The sequence below is a fragment of the Vitis riparia genome, chromosome 5 (genome assembly GCF_004353265.1).
Source record: "Vitis riparia cultivar Riparia Gloire de Montpellier isolate 1030 chromosome 5, EGFV_Vit.rip_1.0, whole genome shotgun sequence".
Taxonomy (NCBI): Eukaryota; Viridiplantae; Streptophyta; class Magnoliopsida; order Vitales; family Vitaceae; genus Vitis; species Vitis riparia.
In genome coordinates this window covers 23,432,595-23,459,612 of record NC_048435.1, presented here as the reverse complement: position 1 = coordinate 23,459,612, position 27,018 = coordinate 23,432,595, and the positions used below count along the sequence as shown (strand labels likewise).

General features: G+C 35.1%; 2 protein-coding genes across 8 annotated transcripts in view; one reads left to right on the top strand and one right to left on the bottom strand.

The window, feature by feature from the left end:
- Positions 1-219: 219 nt before the first annotated feature.
- LOC117915088 (something about silencing protein 10) lies at positions 220-11,125 on the bottom strand. 3 transcript variants are annotated; one of them, XR_004651364.1, is made up of 18 exons: positions 11,032-11,125; positions 10,025-10,163; positions 9,233-9,324; positions 8,498-8,576; positions 6,523-6,668; positions 6,148-6,294; positions 5,846-5,985; positions 5,306-5,393; positions 4,579-4,752; positions 3,283-3,444; positions 3,114-3,179; positions 2,811-2,950; positions 2,586-2,727; positions 1,403-1,662; positions 830-902; positions 673-741; positions 388-578; positions 220-333 (listed from the first exon to the last, which is right to left on the bottom strand). XR_004651364.1 is itself a non-coding variant. In XM_034830653.1 (17 exons), the coding sequence occupies exons 2-17, from the start codon at positions 10,128-10,130 to the stop codon at positions 447-449; spliced, it is 2,016 nt and encodes a 671-aa protein (XP_034686544.1). In that variant the 5' UTR covers positions 10,131-10,163; positions 11,032-11,125; the 3' UTR covers positions 228-446. The 3 variants fall into 3 exon arrangements, 2 of the variants coding, with proteins under 2 accessions (XP_034686544.1, XP_034686545.1); XM_034830653.1 differs by having other exon boundaries at positions 228-578; XM_034830654.1 differs by having other exon boundaries at positions 228-578; positions 830-899.
- Positions 11,126-11,890: 765 nt separating this feature from the next.
- Positions 11,891-27,018, top strand: part of LOC117914505 (DNA polymerase I) — a 23,480-nt gene continuing 8,352 nt past the window's right edge. The window contains exons 1-8 of one of the 5 annotated variants that reach the window (XM_034829851.1): positions 11,891-12,087; positions 12,564-12,613; positions 12,697-12,902; positions 14,344-14,575; positions 18,788-18,867; positions 20,343-20,381; positions 22,980-22,998; positions 26,613-26,666. In XM_034829851.1, coding sequence (XP_034685742.1) covers positions 12,589-12,613; positions 12,697-12,902; positions 14,344-14,575; positions 18,788-18,867; positions 20,343-20,381; positions 22,980-22,998; positions 26,613-26,666 — 655 coding nt within the window. In that variant the 5' untranslated portion in view covers positions 11,891-12,087; positions 12,564-12,588. Of the gene's footprint in view, positions 12,088-12,550; positions 12,614-12,696; positions 12,903-14,343; positions 14,576-18,787; positions 18,868-20,342; positions 20,382-22,979; positions 22,999-26,612; positions 26,667-27,018 lie in introns of all 5 variants that reach the window. The other 4 variants (XM_034829850.1, XM_034829854.1, XM_034829853.1 and 1 more) reach the window with 4 other exon arrangements.

Sequence of the window (27,018 nt, the reverse complement as noted above, 5' to 3'; positions counted from 1 at the left end):
TAGGTTAGAGGTTGGGTTAGATTCACATTGAGTATTTATTTACTTCGAGAACACAAACCTAACCTAAACTCGCCTAAGATGCGACGCTTAATATTTTTATAATATTTGTTAAGAAATAGTAAGAAAAATTCAAAAATTAAAAAAAAAATAAAATCCGTTTCCTATGACTTCTTAATTTCTAGCTTCTAACTTTTATACTGAATGATACAAGAAATAGAATAAAAAAGTACTTGAATTAATATTGAATTTGATAATTCTTTCAGTTAATGCATTACCATTTGAAAATTGAATCATGCCATAAACATTAACTGTGTGTTCAATCTTAATACATCATTGATTTCCACTCAAATTAAAAACAAGAGGAAGTTCCAGATTTGAGCTGCTGCACACTCTGCTGCAGTTGGCAAAGAAGAAATGAAGATATCTTCGATAACCATGTTTCTTTTTTAGCCTTTGAATCTGATGCTGCGAGTGATTCCAACATTGATTCCAGTGGCTTCACCACCATATGGACCGGTGGCCTTCCTGATCTCCCGGACCTGCCCTTTCCGGCGCACCACTGCCTTCTGGTGCTTCAACTGCAGATTGAGGAAGATGGAAATGTGAGCAGAATACTTAAAACAGAATGTGATTTTGATAGAAGTTGATTTCGGTTTTTCCTGTCAGAAGTACCTTGTACTTCTTCCTGGGATTTTTGGTCAGCTTCTTGCGAGCGCGTGTTAACCCTTTGTTCTTCTCCATCTGGGTGTGCGTTGGTAGAGCATCGAGTTAGAAATTTGCAGAGAAGATTGAAGATAAAAGACACGAGAAAAGAATGGTATGTGCTAACCTGATAAGAAATCTGCCGCTTTCCATCCTCTAGTATTTCTGGTTCAGCTGAGGTCTGGGCTGCTGAGGTTCTGCTAAACCAACACACATTTTGAAAAGGTAAATTGAGGTGTGTCACTAAGGAAAATGGTTGATGCTTTAGGGCCTGTTACTCAGAACTGTTTTCAGAAATAAAATATTGTTTAAAAAATCAAATATAAAAAACAATTTTTTCGACTTATTATTGCCCAGAACATTATATAAAAAACTCCTTAAATTTATTTTAAAAAATAACCTGTTTTCGGAACAAATGTTGATTGAACTGTTTTCTGGTTAGAAAACTCCATTTTCTAAAGATTAGAAAATTGTTTTTGAAAACAATTTCCAAACAGAAACTTATTTTCCCATTTACAAAAAGACATTGCAAAAGATGAAATAATAGAAATCACGAACACATACATGCAGAGAAGTCTAGTGCTTGAAATTGAATTTCAGTTTGGAATATGCAAATGCACACAACAGATTAACCTGACTGGAATATATCAATCAGATGATTCTAATTTCTTCCATTTTAAGCATAGAGCAGAAAAGGTACCTTGAATAAATCTCCTCTTTGGCAGCAAGTTTTGCAGCTCGTAGTTGTTTCACTTGTTTGTAGAATTCATCTTCAGACTCTTCAGTTCCACTGTCGTTATCATCCATATTAGCATCTTTGTCAACACCAACAGTGCCAATCCCGTCCTCGTCATCATCCATAGGCTCAATTCCAGCTCCTGCTAGAACCCGAAGCTCATGCTTCCTCCGCCTTTCTCCAATATCATCCCTCTTTGGTAAATCATCATCACCAGAAACAATCTTCAAAAAGGAAAAAGTATTATCAATCAACACTACTATCCATTTAAAGTCCTGTCTTATTTGAAATCAAAACTGAAATGCAAAATCTATAAAACATTGTGATGAAATGATGAACATTCCCTGAGAAAAGAGATTAAATAGGATGAAATTTTGGAACTTTGGGACAGATCAATTTTTGAGCAAGATGTTAAAAGCTTGAATATCGATTGGGTTTTGGAAAAGCGCTTCGTAAATTTGAAGAATTTCCAATTTTTTAGAGGATGAAAAAATTCAAAAATCTGATCTTTTCCTGGAGAAGCTTTACAAACACAGCTGTCCAAAACGGAATCCAGTTTTTGTATCATTTCCAAATTTTTTAAAGTTTTTTCAGAAATGAAAATTGGGTTTTTTCCCCATCGAAAATATAACCACATTGCTTAAATATGTAAAAAGATTTCAAAATAGCTCAAGAACAGAACATATTGATAGGCCTGGCATATGCTACTCCAACAATATCCCACAGTTCGAAAATTCAATCTAGCACACCTCCTTTAAACAAAATAACTAAAAATCTAATATACATGTTGTTTCTTGTATCTGGATGTGAATACAAGAGATATGTTCTCCCAGCTCCCAACACCCGACTACAAGAACAAGGTTAATGGTCCTGAAATCTCTACTATTTTTGGTCAGCTAAAGCATCTAGCTGCTACAAGTTATAGGAAATGTTTCAATAATTGCCCATGTAGATTTCAATTAATGGCCCTGAGGCCAGGCTCGAGGTGTGAGGGTCTGGGGTGGTTGTGGGGGGTTCAGGTTTGAGTTCCAATCAGAACAAGAGATTTCATGTATGCATCTCCAATACATTGAAGATGAAAGTTGGGTCCATCATGCGCTCTTAACCACATGCAAGAGAGAGTTAAGGTCATTATCAAGATCCATACCTTGGGCTTCTTCACGTTAGCACTCACAAGGTGGGAAAGTTTACTTGAAGGCAATGAACCAGCTTGCCCATTGGTCAATCCGCCAGTTCTGCCCTCCACATCCATAGCATCATCATCAAAATCATCTAATGTCTCAAGCTGTCTGTTGAATTACAGGTTACATGAATTGATCCCCACATATTGGAAACAAAGATATGGCTGAATTTATCTTAAGCAAAAAGGTACCTGTTTACTGGTTGTAGACGTTTCTGAGCCCTATCAGGCTTTGGTGTAATGGAACTAAAAACACCTTTCTGCTTCAACTTGTCCTCAAGAGCAGCTCTTACTTTTAACATTTCCATGCTCTGTAAACCAACTTGATCGTTCTGTTATAGAAGTTCTATGTTAGTACATATTCCTAAACATTTACATGAAAACCACATATAAAGAAACAAATTAATATTAGATTTGGAAAGTGGAAAAAAATAAACAAAGATCAAAACTAAGAATCCTAAATTGGATAGATGCTTCTCATTGTGTATGACTCACCTGATGCTTGCTTTTCCCTTCTTTGCTCTCCCTCATCTCATCTACTGACTTTGCCGCCTTCTTGTGCTGCAGGTTTTGGGAAATATTTGAAAGTCAACTTATATGATCACCACCAAAAGGATAATAGTGTGACTCTCACTGCCAAACAAAGATTTAATGCAGTAAATACCATCACTATCTCTTGTTTTTGAGCTGACTCATGCTCCTTGGTGAAGGAATCAGATGCCAACTTAGAAGCCTCTCTAACCAACATTTCTTTTGTTTCAGCTCCATGACTTTTATCTAGAAACTCCTCAAGATCTGACGGAAGATTTTCATCAAGTTGTTTCATCTGTCAAGTATGCATTACAAAGTTAGATGCAGTATGTTCAATTGACTCCTACACCTAGAAAGACGAAGGACATGTCTCACTTAAAAGATGTATTGTAATTATTTTTGTGTGCATGAAGATGAGAAAAAAGGCTTGAACTCTGTTATTTGCAAGTTCAAACAGGTAAATCACTGTCCAATAACAAATTTATAATGTATTCTTTTATAAGAAACAACAGAAATTTATTGAATAATGATTTTCTTTTTTCTTTTCTTTTTTTCTGTTTTTTTTTTTTTTGACAATTCATAATTAGCACCAACAGAGAAAGGTATAAGCAATAAGAAAAAACATGCATCGAATCACTTAATTCTTTTTTCTTTTTCTTTTTCTTTTTCTTTTTTTTTTTTTGTTTGTGAAAGGTAAACGATAATTTAGAAATGGTGCCTATCAAAAAAGGGGCATACGGAAAGAACACAGGGTAACTCAACAGTTTTTTTACTCCAGATGAAAAACATTTATCACCTTCCATCCATATCTAGTGAATATAATAACATATTTATGTGGATGAATTACTTGTTCCATCAATATCAATAGAATAGAGTAATTTAAGGAGAGAGAAACCAAATCTTGCCATCGAAATTCCTTAAACCAATTCTAGAATAGCATGATTAAGCTGGGAATTTTAGACATTAATATTCGATGAGCAACCCAAATGTTGCCAAAAAAAAAAAAAAGAACAAAACAAAACAACTGTAATTCATAGTAATGGCATTACTTGCCACACTCTGATATTCATTAAGTAATTTCCAACATAAAATAAGTTGGATTATACATCACTTCTGTAATTCAAGTTAGAGAGGACCCATATCACTTTGGAAGTAACATGGTCAAAAACATGCTATATGAACCAGAACACAAGAAAGAAAACAATGGATCAGCTGTTAACTATTTCCCAAAAAGGGGAATAAGGGGAGGACTTCTAGTGGATACATGTCATATGCTTCTTAATGACAAAACACATAGCTTAGTTTGTCCACATGCCAAGCATGTGATACCTTTATCATACAGGTAAAATAAAACAAATATCAGTTACTCGGCAGAAGATAATGGATATGGAAAATTTCTAGAAGGATTTTAGGATAGGAAAAACTGAACCTTGTCCAATAAGCTCTTGATCTCTACAAGACGAGCTATGACTGGATGATCACGAACTGGCTGCCCTTCTGACTTGAGAAGAAGATAAAAGGTAATAGCTTGGCAATAGGCTAGCAAAAGAATCTGTTTCACCTCCAAATAGCGCGTTCCTTCTTTAGTGTTTTGTCCTTTAACCTTCACAAACATGAACTCATCACTATGCTGAATACCAAGATATCAATCAAAAGCAATATCATATACTACTAAAAGGAAAATCCAGCTCAGCAACTATAAAGAGATTGGTTGTTAGGGTGCTATTCGGCACTCAAAGGACAGAAGTTGAGACCTATAATTTACTGGTCCAGCATATAATATCCGAAAATTAAAATAATCTTAAAGAGCCTGATATCTAGTGTCATAACCCCAAACCTTGTGAATTGTAAAGGGTTTTCTAAAGCCCAAAAAGACTTCAGGACACAAACAGAAAGACATCTCATCAAGTCAAAACGCCTAAGAGAAGCCATCATTAGAATATGGGGAGGTGCACTATATTCATACCACTGATCATCAAAGAAAATATTGCACCGGATCTAAAATTTTATCAGTAGACTGTTCTCATATACAAAAACAAAAAAACCATCAACCCATCCTCAAGGCAAATTCTCGGTCATCCTCAACAGGTGGGCCCAATTAACATGAAATGGCCTTTCAATTAGGCAATAGGCATATCACTGAAGAACAAGAATACCTTGGCCAGAAGTGGATTGACTTTGCCCTCAAGCTGCTCAAGTGCATCATTCAACTCTGACAGTAAACCAACCAACTCTGGAGCCGAACTGTAAGGACAAGAATATCAGACAGCTGGCACATGCATAACATAAGCAAGTGATACAGTAATTCTCAACTATATATATGCATTTCTTAATTGGAAGCATTAATTAGGAATAAATTTTGAAAACAAAAACCTCAACAAAATAATATTGTAAGACATAAAGCCTATCAAAAATAAACAATTGTAAGCAATAAAATTGCATTTGTGTGGCATGTTTTAAAAAGTTCAATATCAAAAAATACCAAGCCAGTTACACATATCTTGTATAACATTTAGGTTGTAGAGTTCTTGCTTTTCCTTGCATATATGACACTCAGAAACTCCCACATTTCCTGTTAAGTTTTTTATTTTTTTTAATTGTAATTCCTTTTCTCTACTTCTACACATTTCTGCATTAACATATATACAAATTAAAATACCAGATCAGTGCTAACACCATGAGAAAAAAAGGCTAACCTATATACTACATCCATTTGCTCCTCCTTTGACAGTGCATTCAAATCTTTCTTGATCTCCTCATAAGCTGTACCTGTGTCATCTTTGGCTTCTTCATCTGCTAGAGACTTTGATGTGGTTTTTCCTTTAACCATAATTTCCTGTAGAAGAGGGAAATGCTTATCATGTGAAGGATCCTAGTTCATGACTCCTGTTTTCTTTCGATGAACTAGTAAACTTTTCAGTTTCACATTCTTGCATAACACCATGAGAACAAAGGTTACCAAACAAAATTCGAGTAAAAGATGGTGTGCAGCACTTACCTCCATGGTTGGCTCTCCATCACTCTCATCCTGATTGGCATCTTCAATGCCAAAGTCTTCCATTGATAAAAATTTTGCTTTTTCCCTCTGCAATCTCATCACCTCTGCCTCCTCCTCTGCAGGGAGTTCCTCATCGCTTGATTGTAGCTTTACAATTTTATCAATCATCCCAAAAAGTTAGACCCATTTTAAAATCACCACATACACATAGCATGTAAGCATAATGTAACTATTCGGTTAATTATGTGGATAAAATTACAATTGAAACATTAGTTTCTTAATGCAACATAACCAGTAACTTATTTTTGAAGCATTACATGGATGAAAATAGAGGAAAGTCAGAAGACCCATTGCATTTAGTATTGGAATGCTTACCTCATAATCAACATTATCAGCACTGTAATAATCACTCTTTCTCCTACCCCATACAGTTTTCTTTTCTTCCTCATCTTCTTCTTCTTCATGCATTTCATCCTCAACTCCACCAATCTTTGCCCGTAAAAATTTCTGTTGCCTTGCAACTAGGGGATAATAAGGCAGCTTATTAGGTAATGGAAATATAACTTTTGACCCAGCGAGATCTCCAAATAAAGAAATCACCACTCATAAGAATTATTACACGCAATATGTCCACGAGTACAATGAATCCTGATATACCAGAGGATAGCATAATGCCTCAAAACAAACAAGGAAATGCATCGAAGGTATTAATTTAGTGGAAAACATATCATAGTGGAGTCCCTAAGAATTGACCACCGCTTTCTAGGACTTCAAAAATGCAAAACAAAGTTAAGAACACCGTCTTTAAGTAACTTAATTATTTAAGAACTTTTTAGATTTTTTTTTTGATAGACAACAAGAGCATGTATTAAAAAGCGCCAAAGAGAGGGGGGGCACCCTATGTATGCAAATGCCATACACAAAACATCACATTACAAGGAGCAAAAGACATGTACAAGAATAGTCTACAAAACAAGCCAAGTTATCCATAAGAAAGAGCATCTGAGAAATCCAAAATAGAGAGGCTCTCCATTTCCAATGATGCATGGGACCACTCCGATAGTGATTTAATGAAGAACTCCTTTAATCTTTGATCTAAGAGGTCTTCTTCATTGAATATCCTTTGTTTACACTCTTTCCACATTCACTAAAACAAGCAAACCAGAGCCATATGCACAGTTCTCCACTTCTTATCCAGCCCCTTAATTTTCCACTTGAGGAGAAGGTTTCCCACTAAAGCTAGAAAACACCAATTTCAAGCCAAGGACTACTAAGAGAAAGTCCATAGCCCTCTTATCTTTTCACAATAAATTAAGATATGATCAATTGATTCTTCATTGTCTTTACAAAGGCTACATCTATTGACCATGGACATCCCCTCTTCATCAACATATCCACAGTTAAGATCTTCTCCCAAATAGCTTCCCATGAAAAACATTCTCAAGGGAGTTCGGGATCCCCAAATGTCTTTGGTTGGGAATACCATACCACTCTAAGCACATAAGGATTTGTAGTACAACTTGACATTGGAATTTCCCTTCCTATCTTCTTTCCAAAGTAAATTGTCCTCTCCTTCTTATGCTTTCATAGGGTAAATAAGATCCAAAAATTGGATCACCTCCTCTACTTCCCAATCTTGAAAGGGTATTCTAGATTGAACCACCCAATGGCCACCTACGCCTCCTCCTCCCTCCTATAAATCTGCAACTATAGCATTCTGGGAAGAAGCTATTTAAAAAGCATAGGGAATGCATCTTTTAACCTAATCTCCCTCGCCCATATATCCCACCAAAATTTTATATGTCTACCATTTCTGATTCCAATAGCTAACTTGAGGCTGAAGTCTTCCCATCCCTTTCTAAGAACTTTTAGATTTAGATGCTAGGTAAACAAAGCAGGACATGAAATTTCACCACTTACTAATTTATCCCCCCATGTGGCTAGTTCATTATTTTTCCAAAGTTGTACAGAAGACTGGCCAATATAGTTCAATTGAAAATGGAACAAAAATCATTCTTACTAAAGATCCCATATCATTGTCCAACACATAGCTGAAGTATTCCAAATAAATAGTTGCAATTACATAAGAACATCCATATGTTGTGTGAGCTCATTTTGGTATACAAATGATGTGTTTTTTTAACAATTCATTTTGCTGTAAAAAGAATTAACTAGATTCTCGACCAAATTTTAAATGTCAATTATGGATATTTTCAGTGGGAACTGCCATGATCCAGCAAAAAATTGTCTAACACAAATAACTTGAACTATATCATTATGATGGAATCCCAGGAAGACACACTGCACAGCCCCATCAATGCAATGTACCAAGTTCAAAACATTTCCTTACTCTTTGCTGCGAGGCCAGTGAGTTGGGTATCATCATCAACATCATCATCATCATCCTCATCCTCATCATCACTAAAATTCTGAAGGGAAAAAAAGACTAGTCATCAACATGTACATATCAAATGACATCAAATAAATGATATTTAAATTTGAAAAACAGATTGGAAGGAGAATTCTAAGGGCATGGTCAACTCTATTTTGCGTAAAGTTCTGAAATTCTTGAGAACAAATAAAACGGAAAAAAAAGAGCAAAAAATAACTTTTTAGAATTTGTTCCAAATCATGCTTTTAGAAAAAAAAAATTAAAAAAATAGAAGGCTCTTCCATATTTTGCAATTTTTATTTTCATAGTGGAAACTTCTTGAAGAAGTTCATTTCTGCACATAATATATATATATATATTTTGATTGGAAACGACAAAGGCATATATTAATAAAAAGGAAAGTACAAGAGAAGGATGAGGAATCCTCTCACCAAAGAAAAACAAAACTACAATAAAACAAATGCGAGAAAATACAAAGTAGATACAGACAACTGCTATAAGTTAGGCCAACCCAATGGAGTTGCACGCCGCTACTACACATAATATATATCCCTCTAAAGATTTGAGTTGGTAATTAAAATTGATTTAAGATCATTATCCCATTTGTTTCTGATGAGGATAATTACAAAATATATCATTGCATCATTAACCATGGATCAGTTTCTGTGATTTGAATAAATAAGAAATCAAAACCTCAACATCAAAGACGGGCTGTTCATTATCTTCATCAGATTCCCCAGCATCACCATTCATGTCCAGTGGAATAACATCTCTTTGTTTGTGAACTGCAGTCACAAAAAACATCAGGATTCATCACTTATGGGTCAACTAGTGGCACAGCACACACACAATGATATTGTGACAGGGGAGACTTTAAATTACAACTGAAATGAACAATAAAAATCAAAATTCTCAATAATTGAAAATGAATTAGGTTTGATTATCATTGTACAATAAGCACTTGTGTGGCGGTATTTCCTTTCCCCTCATTTTCTCTTTTTTCTTTCCCCCCTTTTTTATTGTGTGTGTCATGGGAGAGCAGGAATGGGGGACAGGGGAGAGAGATGATCCACACATATATATACTTGTCCACCTAATAATAATATTAATAATAACATTCATGGCTGTGAAAAAAGCAAAGTTCATAATCTATTTAACTTACAATGATCATCTGCTGTGAAAAAATAATTGGCAATGATAAAAAATAAAAAAACTGAATAGAAAATAAATTATTTGGCAGAAAAATAAATTTTCAGGGGATTTCTCATTTTTTAACATTTCATAACATGCATGACATTAATTCCCCCTTTCAGTTAACCACATGATCTATCAAAGCTCACTGCAATCAATCAACTAATGTCGGCATAACCCACTTGGTCTTCTAACTCGGTAATTTTCATCCACAAGTCAATGAACATTTGATAGATGAAAGCACAAACAAGTCTATAAGCACACAAAAATAGACAATCGGTCAAAACGAGTTACATGCATCTATCTCATCATCCATGTTTTCAGGAAGGGCATCTTTGTCCCGGGTTCTTCTCTTTGGATTTCTGTTGTCTTTCTTCTGACTCCTTCCTCTCTTACCCATTACTTATGAAGCTTTTAGGTCAACTGAAATTACCTACAAGATAATAAAAGGCAATGCATAACTAAAACAAGTTATTTGAATGTTCATTCCCTTTTTTTTTCTTCATTAAAACTACAAACAAAACAACACAAAACCAAATATAAGACATGCTCCAATATGCACTGCCAAGATATCAAACAATACTCCTATATCCACCAGCAACTGTTCGATTCTCATGTAATTTACAACACACAAAACATGTTTAAGTTTTCAGTTATAATGAATAATATTATGCCTCCATTGTTTCCGTTGTTTCCATTGTTTCCTGATAATGAATTCTTAGATTTTTCCTAGTCTAGACTCCAGGACCTGAAAGAACCAACGCCCTCCATGAAACCAAACCTAATACAACTCCCTAGCATACCTGAAGTAGGTTTTGTTTTATTTATTATTATTATTAATATTTTTTATATTAGGAAATCAAAAGGTATTGAACATAAAATTCAAAACTTTAAGACTTGGTTCAATGGAAAACCACAACTGTTTTTGCTTTCGAACATAGAAAAATGAAGACAATAAATATCGTTTTCCATGTTTGAGCAATTTGACAACTGAAACACGCACACACACACAAATTCCCATAATGTGCTCTTGTTTTCTCCCTTTTTCTCAGTAACCGAACAGATAACACAGCAAACCTATGGATAAGACCTTTAGTTTACAAACAGAATTTCCAGAAAGCGAGCTGCTTTCCCCAAAAAAATACCCTCCCATTCTTCTATGTTCTCACCAACCAAACAGCCCATAGTTGCATTACTCCTCAAAAATTTAAACCCAATAAAATAACAAAATAATTAAAAGCTATGCATCTGTAGAGAACGGAAGAAAGAGAGGAAGAGGGAAAAAAGGAAAGATAGATTGCCTTTCGAAATCGCCTTGGTCTTCTCTGCAATTCAGAAGTCTGCAGCTGCAAGCCTGCAACCTTCCTAAAACCCTATAACTTAAAGATTTGGGGTTTAGAGTGAGTCGCCAATAGCCATGGACCGGAGTTGGGCCGGTTTCCGAACCGTTTTTAACTGGGCCTGTCCTCCCCGTATTCTGTCGTAGCCTTGTAGCCAACCTTTCAAATAACGGAGAGAAAACGGAAAACCCTCAAAAAAACAAAAAAAAATATTTTTTGGATAAAAATATTCTTTATTAATTTTCATTTTTTTTTTATACTTATCCCACATCCAAATACATTTTTTAAAGCAAAATTTTGTTTCCACCCGAATACATCTTGGTATCAGAAAATAATATAAGATTAATTGATTAAAAGAGACAAAAACATTTAAATTTGTAAAATCAATCTCCGTATCTAATTTGAAAAGTAATAATTTTTTATATAAATAATTTTTTAATAGATAATTATTTCGAACCATTGGATGTGTTAGATGAAATCTTAACCATTCATCTTAATAGATTTTATTTAATTTATTTTATTATAATTTGTACATGAGGTAATATCCCGTTAGACCATGATTAATTTTTATAGATTGAAAATGATTTCATCAATTTTAATCTAATAAACTTTTAATATTTGAGTTGTTTTTTTTTTAATAAAAAACATTTCATATTTCTTATTGGTCCAATGTATACCTAGTTTAGAAATTATTATTATTTTAAAATTGAAATAAAAATTATTTTAAGAGAATTATTTTTGCTTTGAAATGTAAAAAAATTGTGAAGAAATATACTGATGGAAAAAAATTAGAAAAAATAAAATAAAATTCCACTGGTCTATCCTCAAAACCTGTAAAACCCAAAGCGCAAAGCTTTCTCCCAAGAACCCCAGGCGAATCGTGAACGCTCTTCTTCTTGTTATTATTCATACTATCTGCTTGGTTACTGAGAAAGTATAGGAAAAGGAAAGAAAATAAAGGGAAAATCTTACATTTTTTGTTGCAACCGAGCTCGAACAATCTATGGTATCGTTGAGGTGCGTTGAGTGATTCACTTTTTTTGGGAGACCATATTTTGTATCTGTAAATGGAATTCAAATTGGTGCACCGTTTGGTTGCTGAGAAGACACAGGGAATGTGTCTTTTTTCTTTTGGAAATGCTTTTATTCTAATTTATTTATTTATTTTAAAGTTTTTGGTTTTGGTTTCGGTACTCAGTTCCGTCTTATGGAATTGGTGTATTAGGCGAAGTTAAAGTGGAGGCCTTTCGTTTACCCCGGTCCCAAATTGTGAGAGATATAGGGTTCGGAAATTTGAATTTTCCCACCCTTTTTTCTGGCGACCAAACAAAACATTGGTTTTGCATTTTTTTTTCCCAGACCTATTTGATTGGTGAAAAACTCAAATTGTCTGTTGCAAATTTGCAATACGAATACTTATATATGGTTGGATTTGTCTGCATTTTCCACTATTTAAGCAACAATTTTTATTTTTTTTTAGTTTTGATTTTCAGGTACATGCCTTAGAAGCTCATTTCCATGCTAGACTCACTAAGGAACATTGGTATGAAGCAATGGAATTTTTCACTATTTAAGCAGCATTTTTTTTCTCGGTTTTAATCTTTGGTTACATACCTGATACCTTAGAGGTTCATTTCCATGCTAGACTCCCTAAGGAACATTGTTATGAAGTAATGGCATGCTATAGGTCTTCACACCATCACATTCGCTTCCTATGGGGAAATCTTAATTGCTGGAGAAGTAGCTTTTCGAGGACTCAGAAAATTGGAAACAACTCATGCTGTCTCCAGAGGCGAAATCTCATTCATTCTCCATCCATTCTGTCTAGAAAGGTAATTCTTAGAAAAATATGTTGGTTTTGAAATCTCAAAAATACTGTATTTGAAATCTTTTGACCATATTGTGCCCTCCTTTGGGTTTGCTGAAATATCATATCCTTTTTTTGCATTGGTTTGTCGGTGTTAACAGCGAATTTGAAACTACAATTTTGGCCCTTTGACATTGATTGATATTTTTTTAGGCTAAGATTGAATCATGAACTATTTTGATCATATACTGTTACAAACTTAAGTGATATATTTGTTTCTTCTAGAGAACCTTATGAAATGGACTTGAATGAAGTTGATATCACAGCATTAGGAATGTTGATATTTCAGTAACCTAATTGGAGCCAATGATATTATTTTATTTGAAACCTAAACTACGCTTCACCCATCTCTACCTCCAGTATATTCCATTCTTTTTTTCTATGGTGGTTTGTGCTATTATGCTTATGTTGACAGTTCTCCATCTACATTATATCATGCAAGAAAAAATCGCAATAGAAAAATACGCATCCATACAGTTTTATACTTACAATGCACTGGTGCCATGATTGGTTTTTGTGGCACATGATCAAACTAGTCATCCTTTATGAGAATACTCACCGGGAAACTTCTAATCAACCAATAAATATCTGAAACGTGTGCAGTGTACAATTTGACTAAGGTTGGCCACTTGTCACAACCTGATTTGTAACTTAACTCCCTTTCGAAGAGTGAGGCAAGTAGGTGTTCTTTCCACAGTGAGATGAAATATGCAACTAGTTTGCTAAACCCTTGTTGAAAATAATCAAGATAAGACTCTCAAGGCAACAATTCTTGAGTTGAGGTAGCAGTATTGTGATGCTTGAACTAAAGAATAGTTTGGCAAACCCTTGTTGAAAATAATCTAGCTGAGACTCTCAAGGCAACACTTCTTCAGTCGAGGTAGTAGTATTGTGATGCTTGAACAAAAGAAATTGGCACTGAATGCTGTAATATCTTAAGGACCTCCCAGACCCTATCATGAATCATCATAAGTGTAAAGTGTTAAGTGTCGGGCTTCATGAAGACAAAGAGGTTGCTAGCCACATTTCATACATGGTGTGTGGTGGGCCTTATTTCATTTCATGAAGGATACTTGGTTTGCCCCTATTCAATAGTTGTACTTGTCATATTGCAGGCTCAGTTTTCAAATCAAACCTTTGAATAAATCAATAATTTATCAAATTCAGTAGTTGTATCCACTCCTCCAAAGATGAGGTTCCTAACTCCCATTAGAGCTGTCTACTACAGGTTTTCCAATAAGGTGAAGATCTTAGCTTCAATCGCCAAACTTGTACCATTGGGCTCATCTGCTGATTGGGTGTTAAAAAATGCTTAGTGGATATTTGGTTCTTTATTATATAAGTTGGTAAACTATTATGCCTACCATCCATTCATATAATTGTTCAAAATGGTGTTTGTCTATCAGGGTTGTTGTACACTATCCAATAGTTTGGATTCAAGCATACATGAAGTTGCTCATACAATATCTTATGGCAATACGACAATTTCTTCCAAAAGTGAAAGAAAACTATGCCAAGGTGCATTTGTTGATTCTGTTGATTATAAAGAGAGAAAAATGGATATTAGTTCTTCAAACGGTAGAGTAATGCTAATTGATGGCACATCAATCATCTATAGAGCATATTACAAGCTTCTCGGTATGAACATTGCTCACCCTTTTGATTCATGTTTAAGTATTTTACTTCTGTGATAATAGAATTACATGTTTTGTTTCTACTCTTCTTTCAGCTATGTTCAATGAAGGCTTTAGACACAATAAGCCAATTTACTCAATTGTCTTATTTACTATGTTTTAATTTCACGATTTTATAATGTCAAGTTTGATATGTGAAGTATGTTCTCCCTTGTGTGATAAGCACAACTACATTAGATATTTTAGATCCCCACACCTTATAATTTAAGTTCCATTTATTTAACATGATAATGTTGCATGATTATCCAATTGATCGGATATGGTATGGTGTTTGGTTGTCACTTCAATGGAAGATATTTTAAGTTATATTAGAACTTCTACAAGAGTTTAAATCAATATTATAAGCTTAAGATGTTATTTTTATGAGAACTTATATAAGAATTTGAATCAAGAGTATAAACTTAAGGACCCCCCACTGTGGGTTGGGGTGGAGGTGAATAAATGAATGAATAGAGGTAGTGTTCTCTCGTGTTGTTAGGATATGGACCCCAAATATATATCAGGCTAACATCCTTCTTCACTTGTAGCATAATACCCGCACATGGAGAAACAAATTAGCAATTATAGATTAGAGATAAATAGATGGGGGAAATAAATGATGGGAGAGACTCAAGCTCAAGCTCAAGACCTCTAGTTAACTTAAAAACATGTTAAACTATCAACTTTCCTAAAAGCTTAAGTTGTTATGATATGGGCCCGCAATATATAGCAAACCAACAATAACCTTAGGTAGTTTTATTGTGTAATGGTTCCTAAGAGATGGGATACTTGCATCATGGATGGAAATGCTGTCAATTTTAGGCAATATTTTGTCGAAATATTTTCTGGATTTTTCCTCTTTGATTGGAATTTTTTGGGTCTCTACCATTTATCGGGTGATTTATTGGAATTTTGATGATTTTATTGTTTGCATTGACTTAGTCAATGTAGGTCAATGGCTCAAAAATTAGGGGAAAGTGGTGAGTGGGAAGCGAACCTTGGTTGTCTTTATGCAATAAGGAGCCTTAACCAACAAGGCTACCTTGCCTTTTAATAAAACATGGATATAATTTTTATATTTACATTAGTTTTTCCCCTTAAACTTTAACTTTGATTAAACTATTTTAATTATTTTATTTTTCAAATTCCACCTCACAAATTATTAAAAATATAAAAAAAATCACAATAATCTCATTAATTAATCTATTTTTAATATAATAAATATAATTTTGTAAATAACATGATTAATGGTTTTAAAAAAATAGATACTTTAGCTACATTTTTTTTTTTATATATTTTGAATAATAGGTAAATCATCATTTTAGTATTGAAAGTGTTTTTAAATTTTTCACATTTTTGCTAAATGCCATAAATTATATTATACATTGTTTTTTTCAATAGAAAATTCAATACGCATATTATTTCTTATTTTATCATTTGTTGAAGTTTTTTCCAATATTTCCATGAGTTTTGATCAATTTTCATCTTATTGATCTATATATATATATATATATATATATATAAAATTCCGTTGATATTTCTCAAAGTATCCTAATATATTAGTAAGATCTAACTATCGAAATTTCCATAAAAACTGATATTTTTATCTTTGACCTGCATTATGGTTAGATGGTCATACCCATTGCCTTGGAAAGCCATGCTCAAGGATTTCTCAGACTGCACTTAGTTTATTAGTTCTCCAGTAGGTGATGACCCCAAAATTCACTTTTGGGAGGACCTTGGTAAAAGGATTAGCCTCTTTGAATTCTCTATCCTAACCTTTATATCATCTTCAAGCTTAGGGATATTTTTATCTCTCATTTCTTTATTCAAGCACTATCCTCCCTCTTATGGAATTTCAATTCATAGTTTATCAAATTCAAAGATTGATGCCCCCTGCCACGGGAATGCCTACTCAATCAGGGCAAAGGGGATAAAGTCTAACTGCTGTAACTGAAGCTTCAATTAATCTTTCCTATCTATTGTCCTCTTTGTATCATGTTTGTTTTTATCCTTTTCAGATGAGAAGATTTGGAACTTGGTTCTTTTTCTCTTCTTCTAAGAATGATGTCTGTCCTCATCATCAGTGTCTTTGCTTGGTTAGTGATTGCTAAGTAGGTTCATGCTAATAGTTTGTTATGGATCAAGAAGCTCTATCTACTCTTTACCATGAGATCCCTATTTTTTTACTTTGATTGCAGTCAGTCGATGGATGATCTATGATTCATTGGCCCTACGACTTTAAAGTTGTTAATATTCTTTTGGTTGGTAATATCTTAGGCCCCGTCAAAGGTGTTGTAGGTTTGATACTCAATACTTTTTTGGGGTTTAGGGGAGCATACAAAGATAGAGTTCTTTAGCGTGTGCCCGGGGGTCCATTCGTGCTATCACGTGGGCACTAGAACTTTTGAAGATGAGTGGAGGCTCCCAAAGTCCCTATAGTAAGTTGTAGACTACCTGATGAGGATGAATATTCAAGATATATATCAAGAAAGGGAATTAGTATTAGTTGTAATTAAAGTAGGATTATTATTACTTGGAATTAAATTAGGATTAATATTTGTTGGAGTCTAATTAGGATTAGCTAGTTGAGTTATAATATAATTAGAATTTGAGTCATGATAGGTTATTAGAGTCCTAGTAGAATAGGTTATTAAAGTCCTAGTAGACTTTGGATTTCTTAGAGAAGCCTATAAATAGGCTAATCAATGTAAATCAAAGGAATGAATTTTGATGAATAATATTATATTTTCTTTCATTGCAAGGTTGCAACCCTCAATGGTGAGACTCCATTGATTTTCTTCTAGGTGAGACTCCTAGAAGGCCTTAGTGAGACTCTAAGGTTTTTCATCTTTTCTTCATTGTTTCTTCTTTCTCTCTATTTCTTATCCTATAATTTTCTCTACCATAAAGTTTATTCCTTGTTCCTCTCCTTACACCCTAAAAATAAAACCCTAGCCCACCTACCCTTGAGTGTAGGCAACCATCCTAGGGTTGTCCTACATCACTACCTTACATTTCTTTATGGGGCAATTTTCTTGAAGTTTAGTTGTTTTCCTGTTAGCTTAATTTGCTTGGTTGCAGATGTGCTTGTGGGTGTTGTATGACTGAAGCTAGGGCTTGGGTGGTTTGAAAGTCCTCCTGGTCAAGGGCATCTAGAACTTAAGATTGATGGTTGTTATTTAAGAAATTTCTGCTAGATAAGGGTTAGGGTGTTATTCAAGATCTTATTGCAATGTGCCCTTGAGCCTTGGCTCAAGTGGTAAAAGGATGGGGAGGGTTTGTGGGAGGGTCCAAGTTCAAGTCCCAATGGGGACAAAAATTTACCTATCAAAAAAAAAAAACAAAAATCCTATTGCAGGGTGATTACACCCTACTAGAAGCTTGTTGGTTCTACGTTGGCTATAAAAGGAAGTTGAGATTTTAATCTTGTGCAAAGTTTTATCCTAGGCAAATATTCTTGTTATTAATAAATTTATTTTGGAAGGGGATGCAACTGTGCTCATTCTTGACTATCTCCAAGAAGAGACTGTGCTTGGAGGTGGAATACTAAGATTTGCAAAATTTTAGACTTTTCCAAAAAAATGGGATGTTCTTCTGCGAGAGGCCTAAATCAACCAACCAAGTAGCGGCTTGGTGGGTAAAGCATGGAATCTCCTTATTAGAGGGTTTTGTGGGGATTTCTTCCCTTTGAGCTATTTCTGGAGTATTGTGGGCTTTGGAACCTCTCTCTTGTTGGCGTGCAATTTTTCTATCTTCTATTTGAAGGATTGCTCATTCTTATTTCCTATTTCTATCTTAAATAATGAAATGTTTCTTTGTCATCAATACACACACACACACACACACACACACACACACACACACACACACATAGGCACACTAGTCACTCATCTCATTCAACACTTGCCTGGCATTTGGGTTTGTAATACTAGTGAGAAGATGTGGTATGTCTAAGAACAAATTGGACCACATGATTAAACTTTGCTAAATTCTTTGAATTTTCCTTTGTAATTATAATTTGCTTCACTTGTTTGGAGAAATAGCTAGTCTTTTTTGATAGCTAGTTTTTCTTCAAGTTGTAGAGTTGGATAATTTAAATTGGATTTATGTGTTTTTTTTTTCTCCTTTGTATTCCCTACTATTGTATGACTATATTATTTTTTATTGAGAGTAGCAAAGTTGCACCATGGTTATCTATCACATGCTGATGGCAATGGAGACTGGGTTTTAACCATTTTTGCAGCTCTATCTCTTGTAAGTGAAGTTTATCTTTGATTTTTCCCATCTGCTACTTCTTGATCCTGGTTCTTTAATTGAATCTTCTAAAGTTGGCATGAACTGATTTGCTCTATTTGGCAAAGTTTAGATTTTTCTTTTTTATGTCCACTCGAGTTGTTTAAGCATTTGTTTTCAAAGAGAATAGATTTAGTTGCAAATTACATCAATTGTTTTTATTTTCCATTTGAATCTTCATTAAGTATTGGGGTTGAGAATATTTTTCTTTGTAGTTGACATCTCTATTTGCATATGATTCTGCTCTGAGCATGTTAGAAGTTCAAGAGAACATTAGTTTTAGATTCTCATGCTGAAGAGAACCACATTCGTGTATCTGCATTTTATGTTTTTGTTTTTAACCTTCTGTGAAATTTGTCATTAACTTGATAAGGTGACATAGTGCTTGAGTTGCTCAAATTTGGCACAATGTTGAAATCAAAACATAAAACAAATCTGATCGGTTATGGTTGTGGAATATCATCTAGTGCAATTAGGTTATAGATTAGTTTGTATAAGATATTTATAATATGGTCTTGTGATTTTTAATCTTTTGATTCAAAGGATGGAAAATTCTTTTGTATGTACTTTTTGGTCTTGGACTAAGTCGTTTATAGATGAAGGACCTTTACCTTTAATCAACTTTTTTGATTGGTTGGGTTCTAGATGAGGGCTGGTGAGATTTTTTGTATCCCCTCTTCTTTTTTATTCTTGCCTTTAGATGCCTCTTATATACTCCTTGTATGCTTTGGATTGGCTTTTGAGCGCCTTTTTCTCTTTTTATATATAAAATTTTCTGTCCATTTACCTATCAAAAAAATAATATTGTCTTGTGATATTATTGAATATTTTTTATTAAACTAGTTTGGTTGTCAATGGAACATCATGAATACACCTCTATTAAAGCGAAGTTCATACTCCATGCAAATAACTTTTATGAGTGAATAATTTGTTTGTGTACTAAAGAAACCTTTTTTTTTTTTTTTTTTGGTTTGATATGATGCTAAAGAAACATTTTTCAGTCAATAGTAGACCCTTGTGACTTGTTAAGACTTAGGACTAAATTTTGTGAAACAATCTTTTGGTTATTTCTCGTCTTGGCGATTATTTCCTCAGTGTAAGATTATATTTTAATCTTCTGTGTTTATACAAATGGCAACTCCTAAAATGATTTCTTTTTCATTTTATATTTGAGCTACTTAGATTTTATACATTTTGTAAGAGATTTTCTACTCCCCTAAGTTTTGAGTTCATAGTTGAAACCACTTTAGTTGTGCATTTCCATTGGTAGACACTGTTTCTTGTTTTTTATATAGATGGTTTTTCTTACTTTTGATCTGAGTTATGTAGTAGCTGAGTTTGGGTGAAGAAGTTCTCGTCCTTCTTTGTATTTGCTTATTTCATGGTAAGAAAATGTTTGTTTCTGATAAAAAAATTGATGTCTATTTTTCATGCAGATTGTTGATGTTCTGGATTTTATCCCTTCACATGTAGCGGTAAGATTATTTTCCATTGATACACACATGCAAAACTAAATAATTTGTGCATTATCAGTCTCTTTATTTCATTTTTTTGATTTCTGGATTGTGTATTTCATTTTGAACTATCCTGAGTTGATTGGGCAGTTTTATTTTCTTGTTTTTCTTGGTATCCTTTTTATATGGTGGTGAGACTGTCCCAAAGAGCGGCTGCTCATGCTATTGACAAGTTGGTAGGTCCAAACACAAAAGCAGTAAAAATTGGCTAGTTCAAGGATTGATGTTCTGGATTTTTATCTCTTGGATTTATATATTGCAGGTCAACGATTCCATTGGGATGTTAAATTATGGGATTGGGGTAGGATGTGGGTGGTTGACCCCTGGTAGGGACAAAAGGGGTTACCTATTGCAGAAAAAAAAAAAAAAATCTACATGCAGCCATCAAAATACTGAAGGTCAGGTCTGTAACTAATCCGGTCTTCTATAACCTAGGAAATAGAAGAGGCAACAGGTTATGCCTGTTGTATTAATTATTTTCACATCCAAACAAAATTTGTACAAACAATAAACTGAAGTAGAACCTATACTTAGTACTTTCTGTCTAGGCGCTTGGGCATTAGGAGTATTGGGCTCTCAACAAGGCCTACCAGGAAAACCTATCCAGGTAAAAAAAAAAAACCAACAGGGCCTACCAGGGAAGTGGTTTTGGCGATTCTCAGTACAGCATGATAGTTTACGGAGAAAGGTAATTATTGGAAGTATGGGGAGTTGGAGGGCAGAGAGTGTGTGCTATGCAGAGGGTTGAGAAGTTCATATTTTGAGTCTTCCAAGAGCTATCAGTAGGGAATAGAAAATAAGAGTGGGGAAAGAAAGTGACTATGGGAGGTATTGGGGGTTGGAGGGCAGAGGGCGTGTGCTGTGTGGATAGTCGAGAATCTCATGTTTTGAGTCTGCCAAGTGCTGTCTGTAGGAGTAGAAAAAGAAAGCAAAAGCCCATGAAGCAGGGAAAAACCTGAAGGAAGCCAAAATCCATGTTGGCTTGGAGTTCCTCAGATGTGGTTATGCTTCTTTGCAAATATTACAAACTCGACAAGTTCAAGAATCTTAGTAATTCAACTAACAGTGATTGGACAATCCCTTTGACAACAATATCACCTTATCCCTGACTTCATATTCTTTATTCAAAGAGTCTGCTGCTTTTACCTATCAAAAAAAAAAAAAAAAAAAATCTTTATTCAAAGACCTAGCATTTCTTCTCTAGATGTTTTTCTAGCACTAGTTGGCCTTAAAGGAGCAAAAACAATATCATTATCATCTCTCTGTATGGCTCCAACCACAACTTGACCCAAATCCACAAGGAGCTCCCATTCTATTTCACCAATCTGATAGGAGAAGCTGCCCCTTTGTAAAGGTTAAAAATGATTTCCAGGCTTTCATCTCCAATTATTGTTGATTAGACCAAATGGAATTGGCTTCTCATCAAGTTTATCTTTTACCACTCATGGGAAAAGGCTTCCAAATGTTCAACTTGATGTTGTTACCCAAACTATTTCATCATGGTTCAATAATAAATAGCAATGGATCATCATGTCTGATAAATCTTTTATATAAGAAACAAAGAGATGTATCAATAGAAAGGTTCAAAGAAGGATGAGGTATCCCTCAACTAAAAAAGGAATTTTACTTTCATGCAGAATTAAGCAATTACAACGAAATAGAATGCCAAACCTCCAAATTATACACAAATTTAAGGGGAAAGAAAGTCCCTCGTGAACTCAACCAAAGAGGAGGTGCCCACTTAGCCAAGCTATAGGCCTGTTGGTTAGCTGATATAGAACTCCATATAAAGGTACGGGTAAAATTTCTTGCCATGTTAATGATTTGGAGCTAGCCATTGTTACTTAAAGGCTGCCCCATGAAATGGTACAACACAATATTTTTAGTATGAACTCATCATAGACACCTTCTTCAAGACCTGAAATAAGGCTAGAATCTTTGCCTCAATCACCAAACTTAAACCACCAAGCTTGGAGAAAGCCTTAACATTCTTTTATCTTTAAATAAACCACCAACATCAATATGCCCCTGGTCACCTAAAGTGCATCCCTCACCCTTCCGCTTTAGGCATCCAGAATGTGGGGAACCCAATGAGCTCTATTCAGATCTTTTGTTTCTAAAGCTTGGCATCAACTATTTGGTGGGGTCAGATATAATTGTATATGCTTGTTCTTTTCTGAGGAGGTAAATATTATAAATTGAGATTTTTACTAGTTAGAATGTTTGCATGTTTGTTAATCCTTGTATCTTTGTAAGAGAATAACAAGGTGAATTCTTTTTTCCACTCTTCTTCTCCCTATTTTTTGGTAGGTTGTTCATGTAATCACTTACTGTTATTTAGTGTTACAGTGTTCTTTCACCAAAGCTTAGAAACTCTATAATTTACATTTTCATTTTTTTTTTGGATATCTTTGTTGTTGGTTTTGTCTTGAATCTCAAGGACAATGTTTTATTGAATCTTTTTTGGTTCTTTTTTACCTGCGATACATTGCTTATTTTCAATTGGAAATTGTGCAGTGTTGCATTATTGCTTATCACTTGCAATCATTTTTTTTGCAGGTGGTATTTGATCATAATGGTGAGAATTTTCATCAGGTGGCATTTTTCATTGCAGTCTTGATTTTCTTCTTTGCTTAATCTGCACATTCTTGGTTCTCTCCAATGCTCTCCGTTTAGTCACTGTACTGGTTGTCCCCAGGTTGTTTACAAATTTCTTACAGCCACCATCCAAAATCCATAGACCTCAATGAACTAATTCCTCTTCTGTAGTGGACCTAACTTATTCCAGACAGTAGCGTGATTTATAGGCAGCAATGCCTTCTGATATTTATTACTCCCTTCTTTTCTGTCTTCCTTTCTTACATTAGATATACCTTTGGTTCTGGTTCTCTCATGAATCTTTGGGTAATTTGTGGCCAAGTGATAACCCTTTCCAAACTGCCATTTGCTATACTTTTCTCTCTCCTGCTTTCCACATCCTTTTATTGCAGATTTTAATGGCAATTCTTCCTTTGTTGACTTAAAGTCTATTTTAGGATATATCTAAATGATGTAATAAGAGAGGATTTTTTCCCTCCCTTCATTAAAGGTGTATACCTATGTTCTTTATTCCCAGTTAAGGGGTTTTAACTTATTGATTGTAAAGGTATTTCTCTTGCAAGTTCTCTCTAATGCCTTTCGTTTTAACCAACTCCCAGTTCTCCCTCTTCTTTCTGTAGAAACTTGTTTGGTGTTTCAAAGTCCTTTCCAAAGTGAAGGCCATGTTTGACATTGTGGCTCTTGAGAGAGTCAATATCTCTTATAGAAGAGGAGGTATAAAGCTTTTCTTTCTGCTGCTCCATTTTCGTAAGGCCATGTATCAGCCTTGCCTTACAAAGAGATGTTACCGCATGCATTGTATTTTTTCGCCAAGTTTTTTGGTGGCAGTAGAGGTGTGGAGGTATACAAGGCTACGCTTTTCTGGTATTATATGGGGCAATGATTCCCCTTTTCCCCCCTGGTAACCTCTTCCCAAGAAACCTGTAGTGGATAAGCCCATACTTGAACCTGGGACTCCTGTTCCTGAGCAAAGGTGTCTGCCAATGAACCTAACTCTAGTATCTTTCAGTTCTAATGGTGAAGAGTCCTTTGCAATTGTGATTTAATGAGCTAAGATCAGTCTAGTCTTCTTTGGAAATCCCATGTTTGTGTGAACTCTGAGGCGTTCTTTTATTTGTCTAGCCATGGTCTTCCTATTTCTTGATTCTGTTGGGGGAGTGGAGGATGTGGACAGAGCCACTGCGGTTTTTGGGTGTAAAGTAGGGAATCTCCCTACTACTTATCTAGGCTTACCTCTTGGAGCCCCTCATAATTCGTGTAGAGTTTGGGATGTGGTAGAGGAAAGATTCAAGAGAAAATTGGCTACGTGGAAAAAACAATATCTTTCTAAGGGAGGTCGTCTTACCCTCATCAAGAGCACCCTCTCAAATCTCCCCATCTATTTTATGTCACTTTTTGTAATCCTAAGGAAAGTGAGATTTAGATTGGAGAAAATTCAAAGGGAGTTTTTGTGGGGAGATTTGGAGGAGAGAAGAAAGATCCACTTGGTAAGATGGACAACTATTTGTAAAGATAAGAGGTATGGAGGGTTGGGGTTAAGGCACTTGAAGGAATTCAATCATGCTTTGCTTGGAAAATGGCTTTAGAGATTTTCTTTAGAAAGGGAGAGCTTTTGGAGAAAAGTTATTGTTGGTAAATTTGGAGAGGGGGAAGGGGGTTGGACCACTAGAGAGGTAAGGGAGTCTTATGGGATGGGCCTTTGGAAAGACATTAGAAAGGGTTGGGAGGAGTTCTTTCTCAGAACTAGTATTCGTATTGGAAATGGTAGACACACCAGATTTTGGAGGGACTTTTGGGTAGGAGATTCTAAGCTGAAGGAGCTCTTTCCTTTGCTATTCAGAATTGCAACCCATAATTCTGCTGCAGTGGCTAATTGTTGGGGGGAGACAAGGAGGTGGTGGCGGGGGATGGGAGGTGCACTTTAGAAGACCCTTTCAAGATTGGGAATTGGAGGAGGTGAATCGTTTTCTGGTTCACATCTCTGCAGTAAAGGTCCAAGAAGGGGAGGATTCTCTAATTTGGAAGATTGAGAGGAAAGGAAAGTTCAGTGTTAAATCTTATTATAGGTCTTTAAAGGTGGAGAACAACCCCTTATTTCCAGCAAAGGAGGTATGGGGTTCGTGTGCCCCTTTAAGAACTCGTTTTTTTGCTTGGGAAGTTGTTTGGGGTAAAATTTCTACTGTTGATATGTTAATGAGGAGGGGTTGGTCCATGGTTAATAGATGCAATCTTTGTAAAGAGAATGAGGAATCGGCAGACTATATTCTAATTCACTGCGGTAAGACAAGGGAGCTTTGGAATGTGGTGCTCTCTTCTTTTGGGGTGGTGTGGGTGTTCTGGAACTCAGTGAGAAATTTGCTTCTTGAATGGAAAATTAAGGGCCTAGGAAAGAAGAGGAGTGTAGTTTGGAAAATGGCGCCTATTTGTTTGTTTTGGTGTATTTGGGGAGAGCAAAATAGAAGAATGTTCCAAGAAGAAGAGAAGTCAGATACGAGCTTGAAGAATCTCTTCCTACGGTCTCTTCTTGAATGGTCTCAATAGTTCATGGACGTGGACTATCTCTCTTTTATGAATGTGTTGGGTGGTTGTTTTGTTGGATAACTTTGGCTTTTCTAGGTTTTTGGTCCTCCTTTGTTGCCTTGGGTGAGGCTTTCTTTGTATACTGCCGGTGTACATAGGGAGCGCCCCTTGTTTTGGCGTGTTTATATTTGATTTCTTCTCTTGGTCTATCAAAAAAAGAAAATTCTGACACCAATTTCTTTGGTCAAGACAGTAGTTTTATGGAGTCACTGGAAACTTTTTGCCTCTTACAATTTCTTTTTCTTTTTTGATGGTTAGAATACTTGTTTTTACCCCCCTTTTGCTTCTTTCTTTTTTCTTTTTTTTGTTAATTCTATCATTTTTTCGCTTCTCCTATTTGCTTTTTCTTGAGGAGATTTTCTCCTGTATGTTGGTGTCTCATTTGGTATACTACATGGAATAATATATAACCACCATGTGTGGTGGTGCACAATTTGTTAAAGATCTGTAGTCCCAGCTGCTAGAATGACGACACATGTCTCCCTATATCTCAATGTCTTTATTGCCTGCTGAAGCTTGCTAAGGGAGGATGGTTCCCTAACCTAGATGCTCTTCCATCAGATAGAAGCCTGAGCTGCTCAGCTATCCAGGAAACATGGATGTACCTACAACAAATATAGAGGAGGAATGGATCTGATCACTTGAATGAAATGGCTGACTTTTTAATATGGCTCCTATAGGATGGAACACAAAGGGCCCATCCCCCACCTTACCTGCCCATCCCTCTCCCTCCCATCAACCTGAGCTACCCTTTCTTGTCCAGTTAGTAAATGGGAGCCTGCCTGTATCCAATGGAAATGTGTCAATCACAACGGGGCTAATAACTCATCAATGATGAATGTTCCAATTTGAATCCCTACAAAGAGGTTCCATTCTCCAGCTTTGAGGGATGAAAAATACCCCAGGATTATCTACCTTGAGAGTCATTGGCAAATACTTATGAGTTATCAAATTATATGGTTTCTAATGCTGTTGCTTCAAGCAGAACTTTGATAAAACAAAACTTTTTTCCAGGAATTCCGTTTGGTCACACTTCTATTTCATCCAAAGAAAGTATTATGGCGAAAGGTATGGTTTTTTGTTTTCTGTTTTTTTATTTTTCTGAATGATAGGGTCAAAAGGTATCCCTATTCTATTAAGACCTTACATTTTTTGACAGAATTGGACAATCACGAGTGAGCCTTGCGATGGTTTATAGTGACTAGATACATAAAAATGATATTTCATCCTAACCATATTATATCAGTTTAGATTATGTTTGATCCTTTAGGTTTGATCCTACAATCTCTTGTATTATCCTAATATGTCTACAATAAGATAATTTGGTACAGTACTTTTATGTACCATGTTATGGCATTGCAAAACATTACTTAAATCCCTATTTCTTGTGCTTAAGGATGAGAAACAAGAGCCTTTTTGA